We start from the raw sequence: 22876 nt of genomic DNA, 5'->3' as shown, positions 1-22876 counted from the left end.
TGTTATTGGTCACACTAAATTGTCCAAAAGCATTGCAAAAAGAAAGCACAGAGAAATTTTTAAAAAATTAAACTTGTGCAAAAGAATTAGAGTACTAATTTTTCTTAGATATGATGTTTTTCTCTCCCAACCAATTTTGTGTTTTGTGAAATTTAGTAATGATCTTAAAATTGCAGATTCTGTGAGAAATTATCCATTTCACCTATTTTTTTTAAAAATCTCTAATAACAAATATGTAGAAGCAAATGAATGCAATATTACTATTTTTATAATGAAGTTGTCTAACATTTACTTTTAAATATATAGTACAAAAATTATACAATTTAAAGAAAGAGGTGTAAAGTAGTAATAGTTCTAATCTCACTTCTTATAAATATTTTAATGACTTTCTACTGTAACCTAAAAAGATAAATTCTATGTTTAATTAGTTAGCAAGGATATGCTAATAAGATATGATTCAGTTTATTGTTCTTAAAGCAGGATTACTTGAGAAACTTGATTAATATCATACTCAATATTTTGAGCCTACCAAGGTAGATAAAAGAATGCTCTTTTTTTCTTCTTTACAATCTACAAAAACTCTTGACAGACACAGTCAAAACATAAACATTATTGGCTTCTGTTAGATATCCAAGTTCATTTATTTTTAGGAAACAAAACCAAAAATATTTTGCTGTGCTCTTTTGGTCCCCTTAGCCCTTCCCTTCTCCCCCAGTATTCCATCAAAATGAGAAATTGTGTTAGAAATTTTAAAAATACTAAAAGCTTTCACATCCAAGGTTAATTGACTGGTTTTATACTTTGACTAAAGGAAGGTTATACCTAGGAATGAAGAAGAAAAAGAAGATATAATATTATTAAATCATTGTAACCTGACTCATTTTTGTACTTCTGATTAATAACAATTATTCATTCTCAGCCTTTGTTCACATTTTAGAAAAAGAAAAAAGTATTTAGTAAGAATGAGAATATCACATGAAAATGAAAAGGCTAACAAAAAAATTTTAACTTAAAACAGAATTTTTGAGGCCTAAAATTAAGGTTCCAAAAAAAAGTTACTTGGAAATATAATTTATCACCAGTATGACAAAAAAATCTAAATTATCTGTTATTTAGAAAATCACTCTATTTTTTAAAATTCAAAGGTATTAGACAATTCAAATGTATATACAAAGTTTCAGAATTTTTAATTCTGGGGATTTAAACATTTAAAACAAACTTGTTTGCATTTTTTTTTACTGGAAAACCTTCATAACTGGACAGCTTTCAAAATGTTTCAAATACTTAAACATGTGTTTATAGAGTTGAGAAAGTTCTGCAAGATGAACTGAATGTTTTTGCTTTGACTATATCTCTAAAAATAAAGATCATGAAGATAGAGGCCATTCTAAAATACATAGTACACAAAACATAGAAGAATACAAACAGACCAAGTTATTCTTACATTTATTACATAAATCTATGTTTCAGTCTCTAGTATATGTCACAACTTGTCATTAAAGCACCTTTGGATGGTGATTTTATTCTTACTGTACAATCTATATTAGTGGATGTTAACAATTAATTTGCTCTATTGACCAAATCATGCAACTGTCACAGATCAGTTTAAGAGTTTTATAAGGCATATTGTAACAGGTTAAAAAATCATTTTGTATACATCCCAAAGAATATTCATTAGATGAAGGGGTTCCTAAGTGTCTCAGTCCTTGAATTTACTGTAACGCAGCAGAGTAATTTTTTTAAAAGTATAACTGATTTGGATTAAGATAGTGCCACTGGAATCAGAAAGAACGGTAGTCCTTAAAGATTTGAGGAGCATTCACATCTATGCATTGATAGCAGATATCAAGCTACAATCAAAATTCCCAAAAAGCTAGGATGCCAAAGGCAGGCAGCAATAAGCCAAAGAGACTAGGTGAAACTTCAGATGCACCTAAAAAGTAAACATAGTTTGTTATTTGTGATTACTTTACAGGTATCATAATAATTCTATCTACAATGAGGAAAATCTTGAACATCCAATGGTTCCTTTAAAGCCAGCTTTTTACTACTCACAACTAAATATGTACTAACGCAATAATTTCTATAAATTTTGTAATTAACAAGTGCTATCCTACTCTCTAAGGAATATAAACTGATAGTTTTTGTTATGTTTATAATATTTATAAATGGTTACATTAGAAACTAAGATCTTTATTTGAAATTTGTGTATGCGAAGATCTTCCAGAATAATCCACTAAAAGTAGAAACTACAAAGAAGTGCTCCATGCCCCGCCATCTCCTGAGACTCTTATAACTAATATACAATGAGCACAAAAATAGATGATGGACATACAAAGAAGAAATAAATGAATAATGTTTTATATCACCAGTTTTAATCATGTCATTATAAACAATCATAGAGAAAACATGTCAAGTGGAAAGTGGATATTTTGCATCTATGTGTAACATTTTCAAAATGTACACATCCTGACTTGGCTGAAACACTGAATAAATATAAGCTTTAAGGTGATGGCACTGGTCCTTGGAGTTAAAGAACCTGTGATAACATTTTAACCCTATTACTGTGACTATAAAAATCATTTATCATAAATTGTATCAATTTTCTAAGCCGTAGATGATTTAAGGATCCAATAAGCTCTAGAGTTTTGCATTTTTGTGTAACATTTTCAAAATGTACACATCCTGACTTGGCTGAAACACTGAATAAATATAAGCTTTAAGGTTTTGGCACTGGTCCTTGGAGTCAAAGAACCTGTGATAACATTTTAACCCTATTATTGTGACTATAAAAATCACTTAACATAAGTTGTATCAATTTTCTAAGCTGTAGATGATTTAAGGAGCCAATAAGCTCTATAGTTAATTTCTTATGAGATGTATTATTTGATTATGGTGATGTATGATTTGATTTGATTATAATTATTACACAGAAAAGCAATTTAACTAAAATGGAATATTTGTACCAAAAAACTGCATTCTCCAAAGTACAGACAGGGGCTTAAAGTATGATTTAGGATAACACTTGATATTCTAAACAAAATTTTATTAAAATAGTTTATTTAATCAAGTCAACAAGCATTTATTAAACATTTACTAAATGTCAGTCACTGAGTAAGTGCTTGAAATAGAAATGCAAAAAGTACTTGTCCTCAAAGTGATAGAGACAACATTAAAACTATCGTATTTTGGATAAATTACATATAATTTCATTGGAAAAGCACTAGCATTATGAGGAATCAAAAAAGGTTTCTTGAAGAAACTGTGATTTTAGCTGAGATTTGAAGGAATCCAGGGAAACCAGAAGATGAAGATAAGGAAGGAGAGGATTGCAGACTTAGGGCTCAATCAATCAAAATATATAGGATGGAGAAATGGATATCCTGTTAAAGGAGTATTTTGTTCAGTATTGTTGAGTGAAAAGAACAGGACCAGGAGATCATTATATACTTCAACAACAATACCATATGATGATCAATTCTGATGGATGTGTCTCTCTTCAATAATGAGATGAACCAATCAGTTCCATTTGTTCAATAATGAATAGAACCAGCTACACCTAGCAAAAAAAACTCTGGGAAATGAATGTGAATTACTACATAGCATTTCCAATCCCTTATTATCCCATATATTATTATATATGCAAGATATGCACATATCTTGTAAATAAAAAGCAATTTTAAAAAAGAATGTGGACAGTAACAACAAAGAGAATAATTATCCAGAAATCTTATACTTAAAAACTTTCTTTGCTTATATTTATGAAGTTAAGACTTTTTATCACTCTTTTTTTCTCTCTCACTCTTCCCAACTATTCCATCCCAATCATTTCTTTTACCCTATCCCCCTACCAAAATGTCTGCAATGATTTTTTTTTCAAAAACAAAATTTAAGTCTAATATCTAATAAAATAATATTAAGAACTGCCTTTCTTTAAAAAAGAGAAAGAAAGAAAGAAAGAAAGAAAGAAAGAAAGAAAGAAAGAAAGAAAGAAAGAAAGAGTCTCATATTGAAGACATAGAGGGTATGGATGATTCTAAGGGATCATTACTTATGGAATGAAAGGGAGGACCTGTGCTTTAGGAAGATCATCACATTCATAGATGAACTGAGGGAGATGGATTGGAATGGGAGGAGATGAAATATGAAGACCAACCAGAAGAGGGTGCTGTTTCTAAATGTCCTGAAGAGAGATGATGAAGGATTTGCAACAGCATGGTGACAATATCACAAGAGGGAAGGAGACTTATGTGACAGATATAAAGTGATACATTCTCTCGGTTTTTAGTAAAACTGTTCAAATTTTTAACAATAATTCTCTCTATATGCTATGATGTTTCATTCCTTCTGACAGTTTATATAAATACTTTTTATATAATGCTCTGGCACACATTTCCTTTAATCCATAAAATTATCCTTCAGGGGTAAGGTAAATATGGCAAGTATTATAATCTTGACAGATTATAAAACTAAGGTATAGAGAGGCACTTTGACATTAATATTGATGTCATATTGTTGAATGAATTACAACTCTTTACACTGTACAATAGTGTATACATATTATGCACATTCTTATTTTACCAATGAGAAAATCAAAGACAGTAAAGTTAAATATTATATCCAAGCTCACTCAGTTAACAAGAGCAAAGTAAGGAAAACCTATCACTTGATTATGTCAGTCTCCACTCTCTTTTAAAGACATAACAATGTTTTGATCTAAAAAGGTAGTTATCATTCAAGTACTCTTCATCAAACACCTCATATATATTATAGGTTTGAGTTATGTATATACAAAAAAACTTTCAAAACAAAACACAAGTGTATGCTGCCAACATTAATTTGTCAAGAAAGAGGGGATTTAGGAAGAAAATAAGGAATAAAGATGGAAATAAGAAATAAGCATAATAGCATCTACTTGCAGGCATCTGCTAAGTGATTTATAAATATTATCCCAAAATTGATATTTAATTATGTAATGGATATGAAATGTTGTAATACTATAAAACATTTAATATTTATTTTAATTTTTTTGCATTTTTGCATTAAAAGATCCATAATTTACACTTTTGTGTATGCTACAAAAACACAAAAGCATTCAAACACATACAAAAATTACTTTTGAAAGTATTATTTCAAAGTAGTTATATAGGGTCAGTCATTTAAATAGAGTATTGATATTTTTGTATCTCAAAGAATAAACTTATTAAGTCAATTCTGTCTGAAAGAAAGATATAGTACATCTTCCTTCATAGGCTCAGTTCAGTTACAGAACATTTTATCTTTTCAGAGAGTCATGTATCTGACAAAGAAAGGGAAAGTAAATGAATATATGAAAGGGATATCAGCAAAAACAGATTTCATCAGATCAAAATGAATCCAGGAATATGCTAGTAATTATAGATTTATTTCACAATTTATTGTGAAAATATTGTATTCTATTTGTTCAATAATCAGAAATAGCTATTTAGCTTACTGGCTATATACATACATACACACACATAAAGAATTTTCTATAGTTACATAATACCATTATAAACAATGTTATTAGCTTGCCAGGGCATACTTTTTATCATACTTCTGAATTTAGGATTCATCTCATGAATTTTGTTGTGGTAAAATTTTATCCCTGCTACCTGTGCATACATGCACGCACACACACACATACAAAGAGAGAAATAACTTGAAAAGTAATGATCTGAACAATTGGTTAATGAGTCTGCCATATATCTATCTTATGAAGACTTTCTTGTGTAATTTCTTCTCTCCCTCTGGCTAGTAGAAAAATGTATAGATTTTCATTAATATGAAATGTACTCATGTTTTGTGCATTTTCCTCACTTTATCTCACTAATATATCTTGTTCAGACAAAATATTAGAGAAGACATATAAAAATTTGGGCTAGCACCATCTTATCAGGTCAGGAATATTACTTATTTTCCTAAGTTAACTTGGATTTGATTAAATTCAGCACAAGACTCTATCTATGGGTCTCTATGCTAAGGATCTATCAATCAGAGATAGTCATGCTCCAACAGATTATTATTGTTATATGTCACAAAGCAAATGCTTGGGTTGGAAACATCCTCTTGTTTATGAACAGTTAGGCTGTAGGGTCATTGAAACATCTAAGTTGATACTATTATTATTAGGAATCATTTGGAAATAAGGAAGTAAACCTTTGAGAACCAGGTTGAGACAGAAAAAGAGATGTGGGATTCATTTTCAGAGGTAATAAAACCATGTGTACGATTCCCAAGAATGAGAGTGAAGAATCCCCAAGAAAGAGATAGAAGAAAAGAGAACTAAAGACAAGACCACTAAAATGCTTGTTGAAAATGATTAAAGAAATGAATAAATATGTACAATTTATTGATGTGAATTTTATGAATATGTACATTATTTTATTAAGTATTTCCAAATTACATTTTAATTTGAATTGAGAAACACTTGGGACTGTTCCATACTGTTATGTGGCTAGTAAGCTGTGTAGTTTACATCTCTGATCTGTATCTTTGTAAAAGTTAGATATTCTTACAAGGATAGAGCAGCATCTTATCTCTGAGGTCAACAGAATTGTGGAGAAAAAGCAACCTTGTTATCAGATCATGTAATTTTGCTGACTTAACCCCTGCACCCATTCTTCTATTCACTATACAAAACCTAATGTAATTACATCCATTATGCTGAATACAAGAAATTCTGCTCTGCATGATCCCAAAATGTTGTACCCAACATGTATCTAGGGACTTCCCAGATTAAATCCCTATGTAATGACATTGGTACACAAAGTATTGATGGGCTATGTACTCTAGGTAGGTCTGAAAAAACTATATAAGCCCAATCTGTATGCTAGGAAAATGAAGCTGCTACAAGTAAGCAAGACTATTGTTTTCACATCAGCTTTCTCCTCTCTCCCTCTCTCTCTCTCCCACACCTCATCCCTCCTTCCTCTCTCTTTCTGTCCCTCTCTGTCTCTCTCTCTCTCTCTCTCTCTCTCTCTCTCTCTCTCTCGCTCACTCTTCCCCCTCCTCTGTCCCCCTCCCTTCCTCTTTCTCCTTCTCTTCTCTCTGTCTCTGTCTCTGACTCTCTGTCTCTCAATGGCTTAGATATTAACTTAAATCAAATAAAATTTCTTTTATTGAACTTGAGTTCAATATTGAATTTAGATACAATATCAATATTAATCTTATTTTTTTCTCTCTCTGGCAAGGGGGAAAGTGGGTCTTTAATGAAACAGTGAATTTTCATTTTTCAAACATCATTGAATAAAAGAACAGAACCTTATGGACATTTTAAAACAGCTATTAAGGAGTCCAGAGAAACAGCATTTATGTAAAAGAGAGTTTATATTCTAATAGGAGAATAAGACACAAATGTTTTCTCAAAAATTTTAGTAACTTCACCAGTCATAGAGAAATGTAAATAAGAGAGACATACAATAATTTTGTTCTTTTTAATTTTTTGCTTGCTTTGTTTTTGTGAGGCAATTGGAGTTAAATGATTTGCCCAGGTCACACAACTAGGAAGTGTTAAGTGTCTGAGGCCAAATTTAAACTCAAGCTCTCCTGACTCCAGAGCCAATCCACTATCCACGTGCCATCTAGCTGCCTCTGTTCTTTATTTAAAATGGTCTTTGAAGTCCGAAAGGAGGAAAATAGAGATAAAAGGTGGAGAAAGAGAAATCATTATCATATAATAGTGACACATAAGGAAAACGTGAAGGAAGAGATAAGAGGAAAGAACATTGCTTTAATATAATCCAATAATTAACAAAATTACAGCACATAAAGGCACAAAAATACATTAAACTCAAAAAGGAAGTAGAAGGGAGAAGGATAGGGAAGAAGGAAATTAAGAAGAATAGGATATGTTTTAGAAGATATGAAGGAAGAAAGTAAAGGGAAGAATAAAAATCTGATACCAGGAATTGGGAAAGGAGAAAAGAAAAAAAGCCCAAAGAAGAAGAAACAGATGAATTAATTTATATATTACAAGCATTAGAGAAACCCTCCTCCATCTTTTAACACCTTCTTATTTATAAACAGTAGGCTGAGTGCAAGGAGCAGAAAAAATACAAGAGTATAGGATGAATGGAAAAAATATAACTAATGATCTTAACATAAATGGGAACAGTATATACACTGACCCATAAATTAGCAGAATGGATTAGATAACAAAATCCAACAATATATTGTTTATAAAAAAGACACTTAAAATATAAAGATTCACATGGAACTAAAAATGAGATATGACAACAAATTCAATTATCTTTCAGCTGAACTTTAAAAAAAGAATAATAAAGATAATGAATCAATATATGACACATACATCAAATAATATGGCATGTAAATACTTAAAGGAAAAAATAATTGAATTTCAGGAAGAAATATATAAACAGTGAAAACTGTGAGGAACCTCAAAGTATCCACTTCAGAGCTAGACAAATCTAAAGATAAATAAAAAAGAATTGAGGGTCCTAAATAGAAATATTAAATTTCTCAGTTATTAAATGGGAACAGATAGAAGCTTTCATTTTAGCTTAACTAAAGTTGACTAGGTATTGGAGCATCAAAACTTTATTAAAATACAGAAAAATAGAAATAGTAAATACATCATTTATGTGAATTTATGTGAATTTCATAATGAGATATAATTCTAATCAATAAAGAGCCTTTGGGAAAAATTAAATTTATTGAAGATTAAATTTTAAAGGACTGGTGGATCAGAAAAGAAACTATTAGAAATAAGAAAAAAATTCATTCAAAAAATGACAAAGATGAGACATTACAAAATTACAAACAGTTCTTAGGAAAAAATATATCTCTTTAAACCAACAAACAAGTTAAAAAACAAATCATTTATTTGGACACACAACTAAAATAATTAGAAAAAATTAATCAAAAACCACCTAGCAAAAAAAGTAGAAATTCTGATAATCAAAGAAAAAATTAATAAATCTTAAATAAAAACCAACTGGACAAAAAAAAAAACCCAGATTATTAATTTCACAGGTTTGTTTAAAGCTATATTGGTACTCTATATGAAATTTAAGAGGCACAAATAAAAATTGTGCAATGTGAACTTTAAAAGTGCTTTTAGAAACTCTTTAATTGGGGAAGGGAAGGTTCTTGAAAGAATAAAGTTTGAACTGACCCCAAAGAACCTTTCAAAATTGAGGATCTGCATAAGTGTGCCTCAGGCGATTTGTTGAGGACAGCAAATATTTAATTGGGAGGAAAGTACATCAGGGAGGTATTCTGTGGCACATACCACCCTAGTCTACCCTAGAAAGCGGGAGAAGGGGAAGAAAGAAAGAGAGAGAGAGAGGGAAAGGAAGAGGGAGAGGGAGAGGGAGAAGAAGAGGGGGAGGGAGAGGAAGAGGAAAAGAGAGAGGAAGAGGGAGAGGGAGAGGGAGAGTCACTTCTGGTGATTCATAATTTGAGTTGAAGAACTTGAACTTTAACATGATGAAGCAATTCTTATATTGGTCTCTTGTTCCCATGATAGCAGAAAGGAATCTGTTCCCAAAGTAGCAAGGAAGAATCAACACTTCAAGTGACTCTTTGAAGGGAGTAGACTTTAAAGGAAGATATATTTTCTGCTCTCTCTTAGATATTAACTTATTCTTAGATAAAATAAAATTGCTTCTGTTGGACTTGAGTCTAAATACAATATCAGTATTAATCTTATTTTTTTTCTCTCTGGCAAGAGGATATCATTAGCAAATAATAATTTGTTACTCAGTGAATCTTATATTCCATGGGTTGTGGTTATATTGGAGTTAGTTTGGAAACATTATATACATTTTATACATCTGTATACTCTATAATGCCAGATTATTTGTATAAAATGTAAAAAGATGGATCCCAGATCTCCCTCAGTGAGCCATAAAAGTTTAGGAATATAGGTAAGTGTTCCTAAACAATTCAGTCCACTTGGAGAATATGAAACTATATTGTCCCAGATAGTAAGTACGTTGATACTTATTAATGTTTAATCCTAAGGTTAATAAAATGACTTGCATACCTGAAATTTTAATTTGTGATACCACTCCATCTCCTCCATCACTGTGTGCTCGAACCTCCACAATATACTCTCCATCTCTTGGGATTGGGACCTCTATTGAATGCTTATGAGTTGAATACAACTTGCCTTCGTGTTCACCATCAGGTCTGTAGAGCACCTTAAAGTACCAAAATATGTGAAGTTAATGTAATGATATGGGTAGGAGTAGAGGCAGGAATGTGAACTGAACCCATGATTTCATGGGTATAGAAAACACCCAGATGAATTTCCTCATCCAATAAGGGTTGGCAACATATTTTCCTATAACTTATATTCTTAGAGAGTTTCTCAGGGCATTGAGAGTTTAAGTGACTTGCCCAGTGTCTCACACATATAATGTTTCTAAGATATATTTGATTTCCAGATCATTCTGACTTCAAGACCAGCTCTCTATACAGTTGAAAATAGAAAAAAAAATTTTTGGACACATCTTTTCCTTAAACTGTTCAAATTCATAGCTGTATTTCATGAGAAAAAAATATTTGGTTCTATGTAGTCTATGAAAGCTGAATCTTATAATTTTCCCACGTGTAACTAAATAAAGCTACAGAAGGTTTTTTCCTATAAGTAAAAACCTGGGACTCTCACAAAGGATTAGAGGTTATTTTTATAATTTTCTTTGACTCTCTGCCTATGAGTGGGGGGGGTGATCTTAGGAGTAATATTAGTTTGGGACATATGGGACATAATCTTTTCTTATTTTTATTGATTCAAAGTTAATACTCCAATTTTCCTGAGACTTCTCTATATAAACATTGCACTTCCTCATTGCTATATTCAAAAGAGTTTAAAGAATTATCTATTAAGATTTCAACATACTGATTACTAAGAATCATTCTATTCTTCATAGCTATTATTCATCCATCTTTCATAGGTATGTATGTTAAAGAATTACCTAATAATTTTCTCAAAATTCTTTTTAATCTTAAAGTATGTTATAATATTATTAATTTCAGCTGAAATTCTACTCTAACACTAGCAAGTTCTCTGGGTTTTCCTGAAAGTAACAAAAATATCAATTACCGGTTTTCCATGCAAGATAAAAATCTGCATGAAAAAGAGACTGGAATCATCTTTTTCCTTTATGTGCCTGTCTTTAATTGAGCCAAAAGCAAATATAGAAGAGTATGGAAGAAATTATTTGTCCCTATTTTACTTACTTTATATCCTGTTACTGTAGATTCATTTGACATTGCTCTGACATGATCCCAGGTGATAATATATCTTGAACCAGACCTTACTGAACTAATAATCCTTGGAGGCTGACTTGGGGCTAAGGAGAGAAAATAGCAACGTGAAATTAGTCACCTTAGCTGAGTTCACTGAAGTCGTCATTGTATAATGCTAAGCATGAGCATTTAGTATGGAAGATTATTTTGACAGAAAGATGAAATAGTGATGAAATATACTACAAATAGCCCTAGAAGTTAAGATAAAGAGATAAATTAGTCTTATCTTACTCAGAAGCTCCTAACTTTTGTGAAATAATCCAAGTTTCATAGCCTTCTTTATCTGGAACATCTTACCTTAGCACTGATTATTTAAAAATAGTGTTTACCAGTATTTCTTTTCCTTGCAAGTATTCCCAAAGTTCACTATAAGACATGCTCTGACAATCTAAGATTCTAGTTTTTTAACTTATTTTGAAATATTTCATATATTCTTATATTTTCCAAAAAAGAAGTTAAGCTCTGTAGGGACAAACTATTTCACATATATTTTAGTCCAATTTTTAGCCCATTTCCTAGGCATTAAATAAATATTTGTTGATTTCTCAGTTTCAGAAGATTTTATTCTTCAATACTGTCAGAAAGTATTCATGGGATGAAGCTATATTTTCTATTTTTAAAAAATTCCTTATGGTATTTATTCCAAGTGCCTCTACTGATTCAGTATCTCAGAGAACATAAAAAAGGGAAAAGGACTGACATATGCAAAAATGTTTGCAGCACCCCTTTTTTTAGTGGCAGGGAACTGGAAGCTGAATGGATGTTCATCAATTGGAGAATGGCTGAATAAGTTTTGACATATGAATGTTTTTTTTTAATTTAATAGCCTTTTATTTACAGGATATATACATGGGTAACTTTACAGCATTAACAATTGCCAAACCTCTTGTTCCAATTTTTCACCTCTCACCCCCCCCACCCCCTCCCCCAGATGGCAGGATGACCAGTAGATGTTAAATATATTAAAATATAACTTAGATACACAATAAGTATACATGACATATGAATGTTATGGAATATTATTATTCTATAAAAAACAACCAGCGGGATGATTTCAGAAAGGCCTGAAGAGACACATGAACTGATGCTAAATGAAGTGAGTAGAACCAAGAGAACATTGTATAATGCAACAACAAGATTATGTGACAATCAACTGTGATGGTTGGTTCTTTACAACAATGAGGTGATTCAAGCCAATTCCAATAGACTTGTGATGGAGAGAGTCATCTTCATCTGGAAGGAGGACTGTGGGCACTGAATATGGATCACAACATAGTATTTTCATCCATTACAAGTTGTCATATTTGTACACATACTTGAAAAAAAGTTACTAGTAATTGACTTTATTTCTTCTTTGTTTATGTGAATTCTTTTTTTTTTCAATTTTATGACAATTTGGTTTTCTTCTTTCTTTTAAAAAATTCAAATTAGCCAAATGATTACTTATTTTTAGAAGGCTTGTGGCTTTTATTATTTTTTAACTTTTGCTTTTGTCAAATTTTTCTTTGATTTTTAGAATATTTATAGTGATAGGAGTCTTTCAAATTTTGTTTTGGTTTTTTATTCTTTTTTTAGTTGCCTGCCCAATTAATTGATTTTGTTGGTGTAAATACTTAGAAATCTAACATTTCCCCTAACAACTGCTTTAGTTAGCATTCTACAAATGTTATCATATTGTCTAGTTATAATTTTCTATAATGAATTATCTAATATTTCTATGATTACTTAATTATACACATAGATCCATATCCATGTAAGACTTTGCAATGCTATTAAGTACACTCTCTCTCTGAAAGTGGATAATATCTTTTTTTATAACACCAATTATTTTCCATATTTTTCTAAGTCTACCAATTCATCATTTCCTACCCTACAACAACATTCTAATCTTATACTGTCTAGTTGTCTTAAAAGTTTAAAACAATATTGATTAACATGGTTGACATAAAGTGTAGTTTCCTTATTTTTCTCTTGATTAAATCTATTTTAGCTGTACACCCCTGCAATTTTTACATAATAAATTCTACTCTTGATCTTTATTTTATGTTTATGTATATCTCTTATTTCCCATTTCTCCTGAGTCTGCCTTACTTCTACCTACTACTTTGCCCTACTATTACTTAATCTGTAATTCCTAAAAAGACCCCACGCTTATCCTCTCCCCCTATTTTCCTCCCCTCTTGTTTTTTGTTTAAATTTAGAAGACTTTTATTCCTTTCTAAAATGTATATGTTGCTCTCTCTTTAACCTAGATCTGGTGTGAGGAGGCTTTTCTCTAAAAATGCCTCTCTTATCCTCTAACCCTGCCCTTTCCCTTTATCTTATTTCTTTCTCAATTTAGAAGATTTCATAACCTTCTAGATATTTATGTATTGTTCCGCTTTAACCTATTCCCAATGAGCATAGGGTTCCAAAACTACTTCCCCATCTAATCCCTCTGTATCAGCTTTTCTTCTCACACTATATTTTTCTTAAATTTCCAGTTCTTTTACTCTTTGATATATTGTGTTTCAAAATGCAAGCCATTGCTAGGTCTTTGTAATTCTAACTGTGCTCTGCCATATTTGAATTTTTGTTTTCTTGTTGCATGTACTATTTTCCTTTGAACTGTGGGTTTAGGAATTTGGCTCTGATATTCCTGTAGGTTTTCCTATTGGGAACTCTTTCAAGTGTTGATTGGTGGATTTTTTCTATTTCTACTTTCTCTGATTGTAACACTTAAGGAAATTTTTCTTTAGCTATTTCTTGTATTATGATACTTATTCTTTTTTATGTAGTTTTCAGGTGTTTCAATTAGTATTTTTTTTATCATTATTATAGTAACTTTTTATTGCCAGAATCCATGCCAGGGTAATTGTTTTTACAACATTATCCCTTGCACTCACTTCTGTTCCGATTTTTCCCTCCCACCCTCCACCCACTCCCCTAGATGGCAAGCAGTCCTATACATGTTAAATAAATTACAGTATATTCTAGATACAATATATGTGTGCAGATCCAAACAGTTTTCTTGTTGCACAGGGAGAATTGGACTCAGAAGTTAAAAATAACCCGGGAAGAAAAACAAAAATGCAAACAGTTTACATTCATTTCCCTGTGTTTTTTTCTTTGGGTGTAGCTGCTTCTATCCATCATTGATCAATTGAAACTGAATTAGGTCGCTTTTTCAAAGAAATCCACTTCCATCAGATTACATCTTCATACAGTATCGTTGTTGAAGTGTATAATGATCTCTTGGTTCTGCTCATTTCACTTAGCATCAGTTCATGTAATTCTCTCCAATCCTCTCGTATTCATCCTGCTGGTCATTTCTTACAGAATAATAATATTCCATAACATTCATATACCACATTACCCAACCATTCTCAATTGATGGGCATCCGCTCAGTTTCCACTTCTAGCCACTACAAACAGGGCTGCCACAAACATTTAGGCACATATTGTTCCTTTTCCTTCTTTAGTATCTCCTTGGGGTATAAGCCCAGTAGAAACAACTGCTGGATCAAAGGGTATGCACAGTTTGATAACTTTGGGGCATAACTCCAGATTGCTCTCAGAATGGATGGATTTGTTCACAACTCCACCAACAATGTATCAATGTCCCAGTTTTCCCATCCCCTCAACAATCATCATTATTTTTTCCTGTCATCTTAGCCATCGACAGGTGTGTAAAGTCGGTATCTCAGAGTTGTCTTAATTTGCATTTCTCTGATTAATAATGACTTGGAAGACTCTTTCATATGAGTGGTAATAATTTCAATTTCATCGTCTGAAAATTGTCTGTTCATATCCTTTGACCATTTATCAATTGGAGAATGGCTTGGTTTCTTATAAATTAGAGTCAATTCTCTATATATTTTGGAAATGAGGCCTTTATCAAACCTTTACTGTGAAGATGTTTTCCCAGTTTTTTGCTTCCCTTCTAATCTTGTTTACATTAGTTTTGTTTGTACAGAAAGCTTTTAATTTGATGTAATCAAAATTTTTCTATTTTGATCAATAATGGTCTCTAGTTCGTCTTTAGTCACAAATTTCTTCCTCCTTCACAAGTCTGAGAGATAAACTATCCTATGTTCCCCCAATTTGTTGATAATCTTGCTCTTTATGTATAAATCATGGACCCATTTTGATCTTATCTTGGTATATGGTGTTAAGTGTGGGTCCATGACTAATTTCTGCCATACCAATTTCCAGTTATTCCAGCAGTTTTTGTCAAATAACGAATTCTTATCCCAAAAGTTAGGAGCTTTGGGTTTGTCAAACACTAAATTGCTATAGTTGACTATTCTGTCTTGTGAACCTAACCTGTTCCACTGATCAACTAATCTATTTCTTAGAATCCAAATGGTTTTGGTGACTACTGGTTTATAATATAGTTTTAGATCATACAGCTAGGCCACCTTCATTTGATTTTTTTCATTAATTCTTTTGAGATTCTTGACCTTTTATTATTCCATATGAATTTTGTTTTATTTTTTTTCTAGATCATTAAATATTTTTCTTGGAAGTCTGATTGGTATAGCACTAAATAAATAGATTAATTTAGGGAGTATTGTCATCTTTATTATATTAAACTCGACCTATCCAGGCACATTAATATTTTTCAATTGTTTAAGTCTGACTTTATTTGTGTGGAAAGTTTTTTGTAATTTAGCTCATATAATTCCTGACTTTCCTTTGGTAGATAGATTCCCAAATATTTTATGCTGTCGACAGTTATTCTGAATGGAATTTCTCTTTGTATCTCTTTGCTGTTGGATTTTGTTGGTGATGTATAAAAATGCTGGAGGATTTTGGGGATTTATTTTATAACCTGCAACTTTGCTAAGGTATGGATTATTTCTAATAGCTTTTCTAGAATCTCTAGGGTTCTCTAAGTATACCATCATATCATCTGCAAAAAGGTGATAGTTTGGTTTTCCTCACCCTATTCTGATTCCTTTAATCTCTTTCTTGACTCTTATTGCCAAGGCTAGTGTTTCCTAATACAATATTGAATAATAATGGTGACAAATGGGCAACCTTGCTTCCTCCAGATCTTACTGGGAAAGATTCCAGTTTTTCCCCATTGCATATGATGCTTACTGATGGTTTTAAATATATGCTCCTGACTATTTTAAGAAAAAGTCCATTTTATTCCTATCTCTCAAGTGTTTTTATTAGGAATGGATGTTGGATTTTATCAAATGCTTTTCTGCATCTATTGAGGATGATCATATGGTTTTGTTAGTTTGCTTATTGATATAGTCAATTATGCTAATAGTTTTCTAATATTGAACCAGCCCTGCATTCCTGGTATAAATCCTACTTGGTCATAGTGTATTATCCTAGGAATGATTTTCTGTAATCTTTTGCTAATATTTTTATTTAAGATTTTAGCATCGATATTCATTAGGGAGATTGTCTATAATTTTCTTTCTCTGTTTTAGCCTACCTGGTTTTAGGTATCAGTACCATGCCTGTGTCGTAAAGGAGTTTGGTAGGACTCCTTCAGTCCCTATTTTTTCAAATAGTTTATATAGCATTGGGGTTAATTGTTCTTTAAACGTTTGGTAGAATTCACATATAAATCCATCTGGTCCTGGGGATTTTTTCTTAGGGAGTTGGTTAATAGCTCGTTCTATTTCTTTTTCTAAGATGGGACTGTTTAGGATATTTTCTTCTTCCTCTGTTAATCTGGGCAAGCTATATTTTTGAAGGTATTCTTCCATTTCATTTAAGTTGTCGAATTTATTGCCATAAAGTTGGGCAAAGTAATTCCTAATTATTGCTCTAATTTCCTCTTCATTAGTGGGATTCTCCCTTTTCATTTTAAGACTAACAATTTGATTTTCCTCTTTCCTTTTTTAATGGATTTACTAAGGGTTTGTCTATTTTGTTGGTTTTCATAGAACCAACTCTTAGTTTATTAATTAATTCAATGGTTTTTACTTTCAATTTTATTGATCTCTCCTTTTTATTTTTAGAATCTAAGTTTAGTATTTGACTGGGGGTTTTTAATTTGTTCCTTTTCTAGCATTTTTAGTTTATAAGAATTCGTTGACCTTCTCTTTCTCTACTTTACAAGTAAGCCTCTAGAGATTAAATTTCCCCTTATTACCGCTTTGGCTGCATCCCACATCTTTTGGTATGATGTCTCATTATTGTCATTTTCTTGGGTGAAGTTATTAATTATGTCTATGATTTGCTGTTTATAATCATTCTTTAATGTAATTATTTAGTTTCAATTGTTTTTGTCTACTTTCCTGGCTTTTTGTTAGTGTAATTTTTATTGCATTGTGGTCTGAAAAGGATGCATTTACTATTTCTGCCTTACTGCATTTGAGTTTGAGGTTTTTATGTCCTAATATATGGTCTATTTTTGTATAGGTTCCATGAACTGCTGAAAAGAAAGTGTACTCCTTTCTGTCTCCATTTCGTTTTCTCCAGACGTCTATCATATCTAACTTTTCTAGTATTCTATTTACCTCTTTGACTTCTTTCTTATTTATTTTGTGATTTATCTAATTTGTGAATTATCTAATTCTGAGAGTGCAAGGTTGAGATCTCCCGCTATTATAGTTTTGCTGTCTATTTCTTCTTGCAGCTCTCTTAATTTCTCTTTTAAAAATTTAGATGCTACACCACTTGGTGCATATATGTTTAATATTGATATTGCTTCATTATTTATGCTACCCTTTAGCAAGATATAGTGTCCTTGCTTATCTCTTTTAATTAGATCAATTTTTGTTTTTGCTTGACTGAGATCAGGATGGCTACCCCTGCTTTTTTGACTTCACCTGAAGCATAGTAGATTTTGCTCCATCCTTTTACCTTTATTCTGCATGTATCTCCCTGCTTCAGGTGTGTTTCCTGTAAACAACATATTTAGGATTCTGGCTTTTTAATCCATTCTGCTAATCGCTTCCCTCTTTATGGGGAGTTTACCCCATTCACATTTATGGTTAAAATTACCCATTCTGTATTACTTGCCATCTTGTTACTATTTATGCTTTTCTCCTTCTTCCCCTTCCCCCTTCCAGTACTTTGAGCCACTTGCTTCTCACAGCCCTCCCTTTTTAGTATCCCTCCCTCCCCACCTTAGAGTTCCTCCCCCTACCTTACTCCTTTCCCTCACAGTTTCCGTATTCCCTTCTGCTTATCTTATTCCTTCCCTTTTCACTTTTCCCTTCTCACTTTTCAATGAGATGGGAGAAGTTTCACCGTATATTGAATATGTCTAAAAATTTTTCTCTTAAAGTCAATTCTTATGGCAGTAAAATACCCACTATATTCATCCCCCACCCCATTCTTTCTCTCAGATATAATAGGTTTCCTTTGCCTCTTTTTTGCCTTTTTTGCCTTTTTCTGATACAATGTCCTTTCCACCTCTAATTTCTAGAACAAGGTATACATGTATTTTTTATACATCTTCACAGCAGAAATATAGTTCCCAAGATTTCTTTTTACCTTTTTAGGTTTTTCTTGAATTCTATATTTGCAGATCAAACTTCTTATTAAGTTCTGGTTTTCACCAAAAATAAGGTGAAATTCACTTATTTCATTGAATGACCATCTTCTTCCCTGGAAAAGATGCTCATTCTGGCCAAATAAGTTATTTTTGGTTGCATACCGAGGTTCCTTAGCCTTCCGAATATCATATTCCAGGCCCTTAGATCTTTTAATGTGGATGCTGCTAGATCTTGGGTGATCCTTATTGGGCTCCTCTATTTTGAATTGGGTTTTCTAGCCGCTTGGAGTATTTTTCCTTTGTTTGAGGATGCTGGCATTTGGCCACTATTTTCTTGGTGTTTTGTTTAAGGATCCCTTTCGTGGGTGATCGATGAATCCCCTTCTATTTTACCCTCTGTTTCTGACTTCTGGGCGTTCTTTTGATAATTTCCTGGGGAAAATAGTGTCAGGGTCTTTTTTCATCATATTTTCGAATCCAATAATTCTCAGATTGTCTCTCTAGACCGGTTTTCCAGGTCTTTTACCCAAATTATTTCACATTTTTCTCCATTGTTTTGGTTTTGGTTTTGCTTGACTGATTCTTCTTGTCTCCTTGAGTCATTAATTCCATTTGTTCTTTCTATTTTCAGTAAGTGTTTTCTTCACTCCTTTTTATATCTTTTCTAATTGTCAATTTTTCTATAATGTTTTCCATTTCCCAATTTTATTCTTTAGGAGCTATTTTCTGTTTCCAGTTCACTAATCCTATTTTTCAAGGTTTTTTTCTTTATCCATTCTGTCTTTAAGTGAGTGTGATTGCTTCTTGACTCTCTTGCCAACCTCCCTCTCCCTTTTCCCATTTTTCTTCTAACTCTCTTGTGAGAGCCTTTTAATTTCTTCTTGGATGATCTCCTCCTGTGGGATTCACCTGGGGACAGTCTGTTTTTAGTCTCCTCAGGTTTAGAGTCTGCTCTTCCGTAAAAAGCTTCAAGCTTTGGTCCTTTTCAACTTTTGCTCATTTTGTCAGAGAAGAATCAGAGACAAACTAGCAAAGAAAAAAAAGGAAAAAAAAAAACCCAAATGGAATCTGCCTTTTTGGGGGAGGGGCTGAGTGGCGTTACCGAGCTTCCTCTACAGAATGAAAGGGCAGCAGCGAGGCACTAGCAGGACTGTGCTGTGCCTGCGCTCTCAGAGCGTGCTGAGACGCTGTGGGGGAGGGGTGGCCGGTCCCAAGGAACTCCAGCTGTTTGGGGTTATGTTTTCACCCCCAGTGTTTTAGCTTCTCTGCTGGGCTACTGACTTTGCCAACAAAAGACCCAATCATGTGGCAAAGCTCTCCCGAGGCGCTGGTCACACCCCCTCCAGTCTGCCCGGCTTTAACCCTGCCAAGCTCGCTGCCCTGCCCTCAGCCTGTACCCGATCCAAAATCCCACCCTCAGGCAAAATCGACCTTTCCTGGCGAATCTCAGGATGTCTTCTCTTGGTAACTGCTTGTGGGTTTTCAGTCAGGCATTAATTCAGGGGAATGAGATGGATTCCAAAGGGAGAAAATCGGGCTTACACAGCTGTGTGCCTCCTCGCCGCCATCTTGGCCGGAAGTCTGTTTCAATTAGTATTATGCTTTCTCTTCTTCCTCTGTTATGCAGATCAGTTGTTTTTCTTATGAAATGTTTCACATTCTCTTCTGTGTTTTCATTCTTTTTATTTTGTTTTATTATTTATTGATCATTTGGAACTTCACTGGCTTCCTTTTGCCCCATTCTAATTTTTGAGGAATTATTTTCTCCTTTAAGATTTTGAATTTCCTTTTCCAAACGTTTACTTTTTTCATAATTTTCTTGTTTTTCTTGTTCTTTAAAAAAAGTTTCCTCGTCTCTATTACTTGATTTTTAAAATCTTTTTAAGTTATAAACTCTTTTGGGGCAAGTAACCATTTATTGTTACTCTTTGGAGTATGTAGAGAGCCAGAACTCTGGAGACGTATACTTGAAACAAGATGTTAACTCAGAGGAATTGATGAGACAATGGATTGTTCTGTAAGAAATGACCAACAGGATGATTTCAGAAGGGCCTGGAGATACATGAAGTGATGCTAAGTGAAATGAGCAGAACCAGGAAATCATTATACTTGGCAACAAGATGATACAATGATTAATTCTGATGGATCTGGCTCTCTTCAATGAGATGATTAAAACCAATTCCAATTGTTCAGTGATAAAGAAAGCCATATACATCCAGAGAAGGGCCTATGGGAACTGAGTGTGGACTGCAACATAGCATTTTCTTTTTATTTATTGTTTTAAATAGGTTTTTATTTATAGGTTATTTCATTTATTTTTATTTACAAGTTATATGCATGGATAATTTTACAGCATCGACAACTGCCAAACCTTTTGTTCCAATTTTTCCCCTCCTGCCCCCCACCTCCCCTCAGGCAGGATGACCAGTAGATGTTAAATATATTAAAGTATAAATTAAATACAAAATAAGTATACAACAACATACCATTTTCACACTTTTTGTTGATGCTTGCTTACATTTTGTTTTCCTTCTCAGGTTTCTTTTCTTTCTAGATTCAATTTTTCTTGTGCAGCAAGATAACTGTATAAATATGTATACATATATTGGATTTAACACACACACATATATATACACATATACGTGTGTGTGTGTGTGTGTATAACTACTTGCCATCTAGGGGATGAAGTGGGGAGAAGGGAAAAAATTGGAACAGAAAGTTTTGCAAGAGTCATTGTTGAAAAATTAATGAACATTTATATTCAGGTATTCTAAAATCAAAACACTCATACTTACGTGCTTTCTTTGTATAGACATCAACCACATCACTGGGGGGCCCATATCCTGCACTGTTATAGGCCCTAACCTCCACAGAATACTGCATATCAGGCAGCAAGTTTTCCAGTTTGGCAGAATAATCCTGACTGCTGACTTGAACTCTCTGTGCAGCCGCTTCCTTATCCTGTGCAGCCCAGTAACGAATCTGTAAGCATTTAGTTGCAGCTTTTTGTTAAAATTCATACTTTAAATGTTTAAAGCAATTTTAAAACATCCTCTTTTGTATTTTCTAAAAACATTGTAATCTAGGGTTGACAAAGTTGGCCCCAAATAATAGCAATAATCCATTTTAACATTTAACATATAGTATGAACAGAAAAAGAAAAGAAAAGAAATGAGAGAGACCCCCAACATACAAGAACATAGAGACCTCACTCTGGGGATCTGACTTGTAGAATAGTCTGATGGAGAAGTAAAAGCCTTGAAAAGCAATAGTAATCTGTAACAATAGCCTATTCTCATATCATTTCCTCTTAATATCTCTTCAAACAATTTACTTAATGAAATATCCTTTAAAATTGCTTTGAAGCTAGACATCAAAATATAGGGCAGTTAGATTGATAATTTATAAAATATTGGTCTTAGAGTCAGTTAGAGGAGTTTGAATTCTGTCTTATTTACTATCTTTGTGGCTTGTAGTGGTTTTCTGGTTAGTTTTCTGGAGGTCTTTGGACTAGCCTTCCTTTCAGCTGAGTAATCACCACAAGAATAGCCAGAGATAAAGTCCAAATTTTTTATTAACTCCTTCAAAGTCTTGTCTTCTTGCCTGGTGCCCAGGCCAGCTTTCTGGAGGTCCTCCGGAATATGTCTTGCTTTCTGTGGGGGAGGCAGGAGGACCACTATGACAGCTCTGTCTTGAAGTCTGTCTCAGTCCAAGAGCTTGTACTCCAGCATCTAGCCACTACAAAGGTGGGAGCTGGAATGAATGTCTCTCCTTGGCTCCAAGAGTTTGAGCTCCTGCCTCCAATCCCTGTCTTCTCTGTCTCTGTCTCCGAGTCCTTCTCTGAGTTTGTCCCAGTTTATATGCAGTATACTGTATATAAGCCAATCATTATATCACTAGGGAACCATTATTTATTGTAAGATTAACAATCATACTGAACTAGAGAACTATTAATCACCATGCTAAACTAGATAACCATTGTCTTATCAATTCCACTGAGTTAGCCCCTTAGGAGAATCTTTGTTTCAAGTACAGAGTTCTGGCCCATTACAGTGGCTTTGTGTATGAAGTCACTTAACTACCTTTAGTATCAGTTTGCTCATTTATAAAATGGGCATAATAACAACATAT

General features: G+C 32.9%; 1 protein-coding gene across 3 annotated transcripts in view; it reads right to left on the bottom strand.

The window, feature by feature from the left end:
* Window positions 1–1429: 1429 nt before the first annotated feature.
* The window catches only part of CNTN1 (contactin 1), a 249196-nt gene continuing 227749 nt past the window's right edge, over window positions 1430–22876 (bottom strand). For all 3 annotated transcript variants that reach the window (XM_031938160.1, XM_031938162.1, XM_031938161.1), the window contains exons 20-23: window positions 21541–21727; window positions 11227–11339; window positions 10028–10184; window positions 1430–1933 (exon numbers count right to left, since the gene is read on the bottom strand). In XM_031938160.1, coding sequence (XP_031794020.1) covers window positions 1857–1933; window positions 10028–10184; window positions 11227–11339; window positions 21541–21727 — 534 coding nt within the window. In that variant the 3' untranslated portion in view covers window positions 1430–1856. The remainder of the gene's footprint in view (window positions 1934–10027; window positions 10185–11226; window positions 11340–21540; window positions 21728–22876) is intronic.

The sequence above is a fragment of the Sarcophilus harrisii genome, chromosome 5 (genome assembly GCF_902635505.1).
Source record: "Sarcophilus harrisii chromosome 5, mSarHar1.11, whole genome shotgun sequence".
Lineage (NCBI taxonomy): Eukaryota > Metazoa > Chordata > Mammalia > Dasyuromorphia > Dasyuridae > Sarcophilus > Sarcophilus harrisii.
This window is presented reverse-complemented; position numbering and strand designations above follow the sequence as displayed.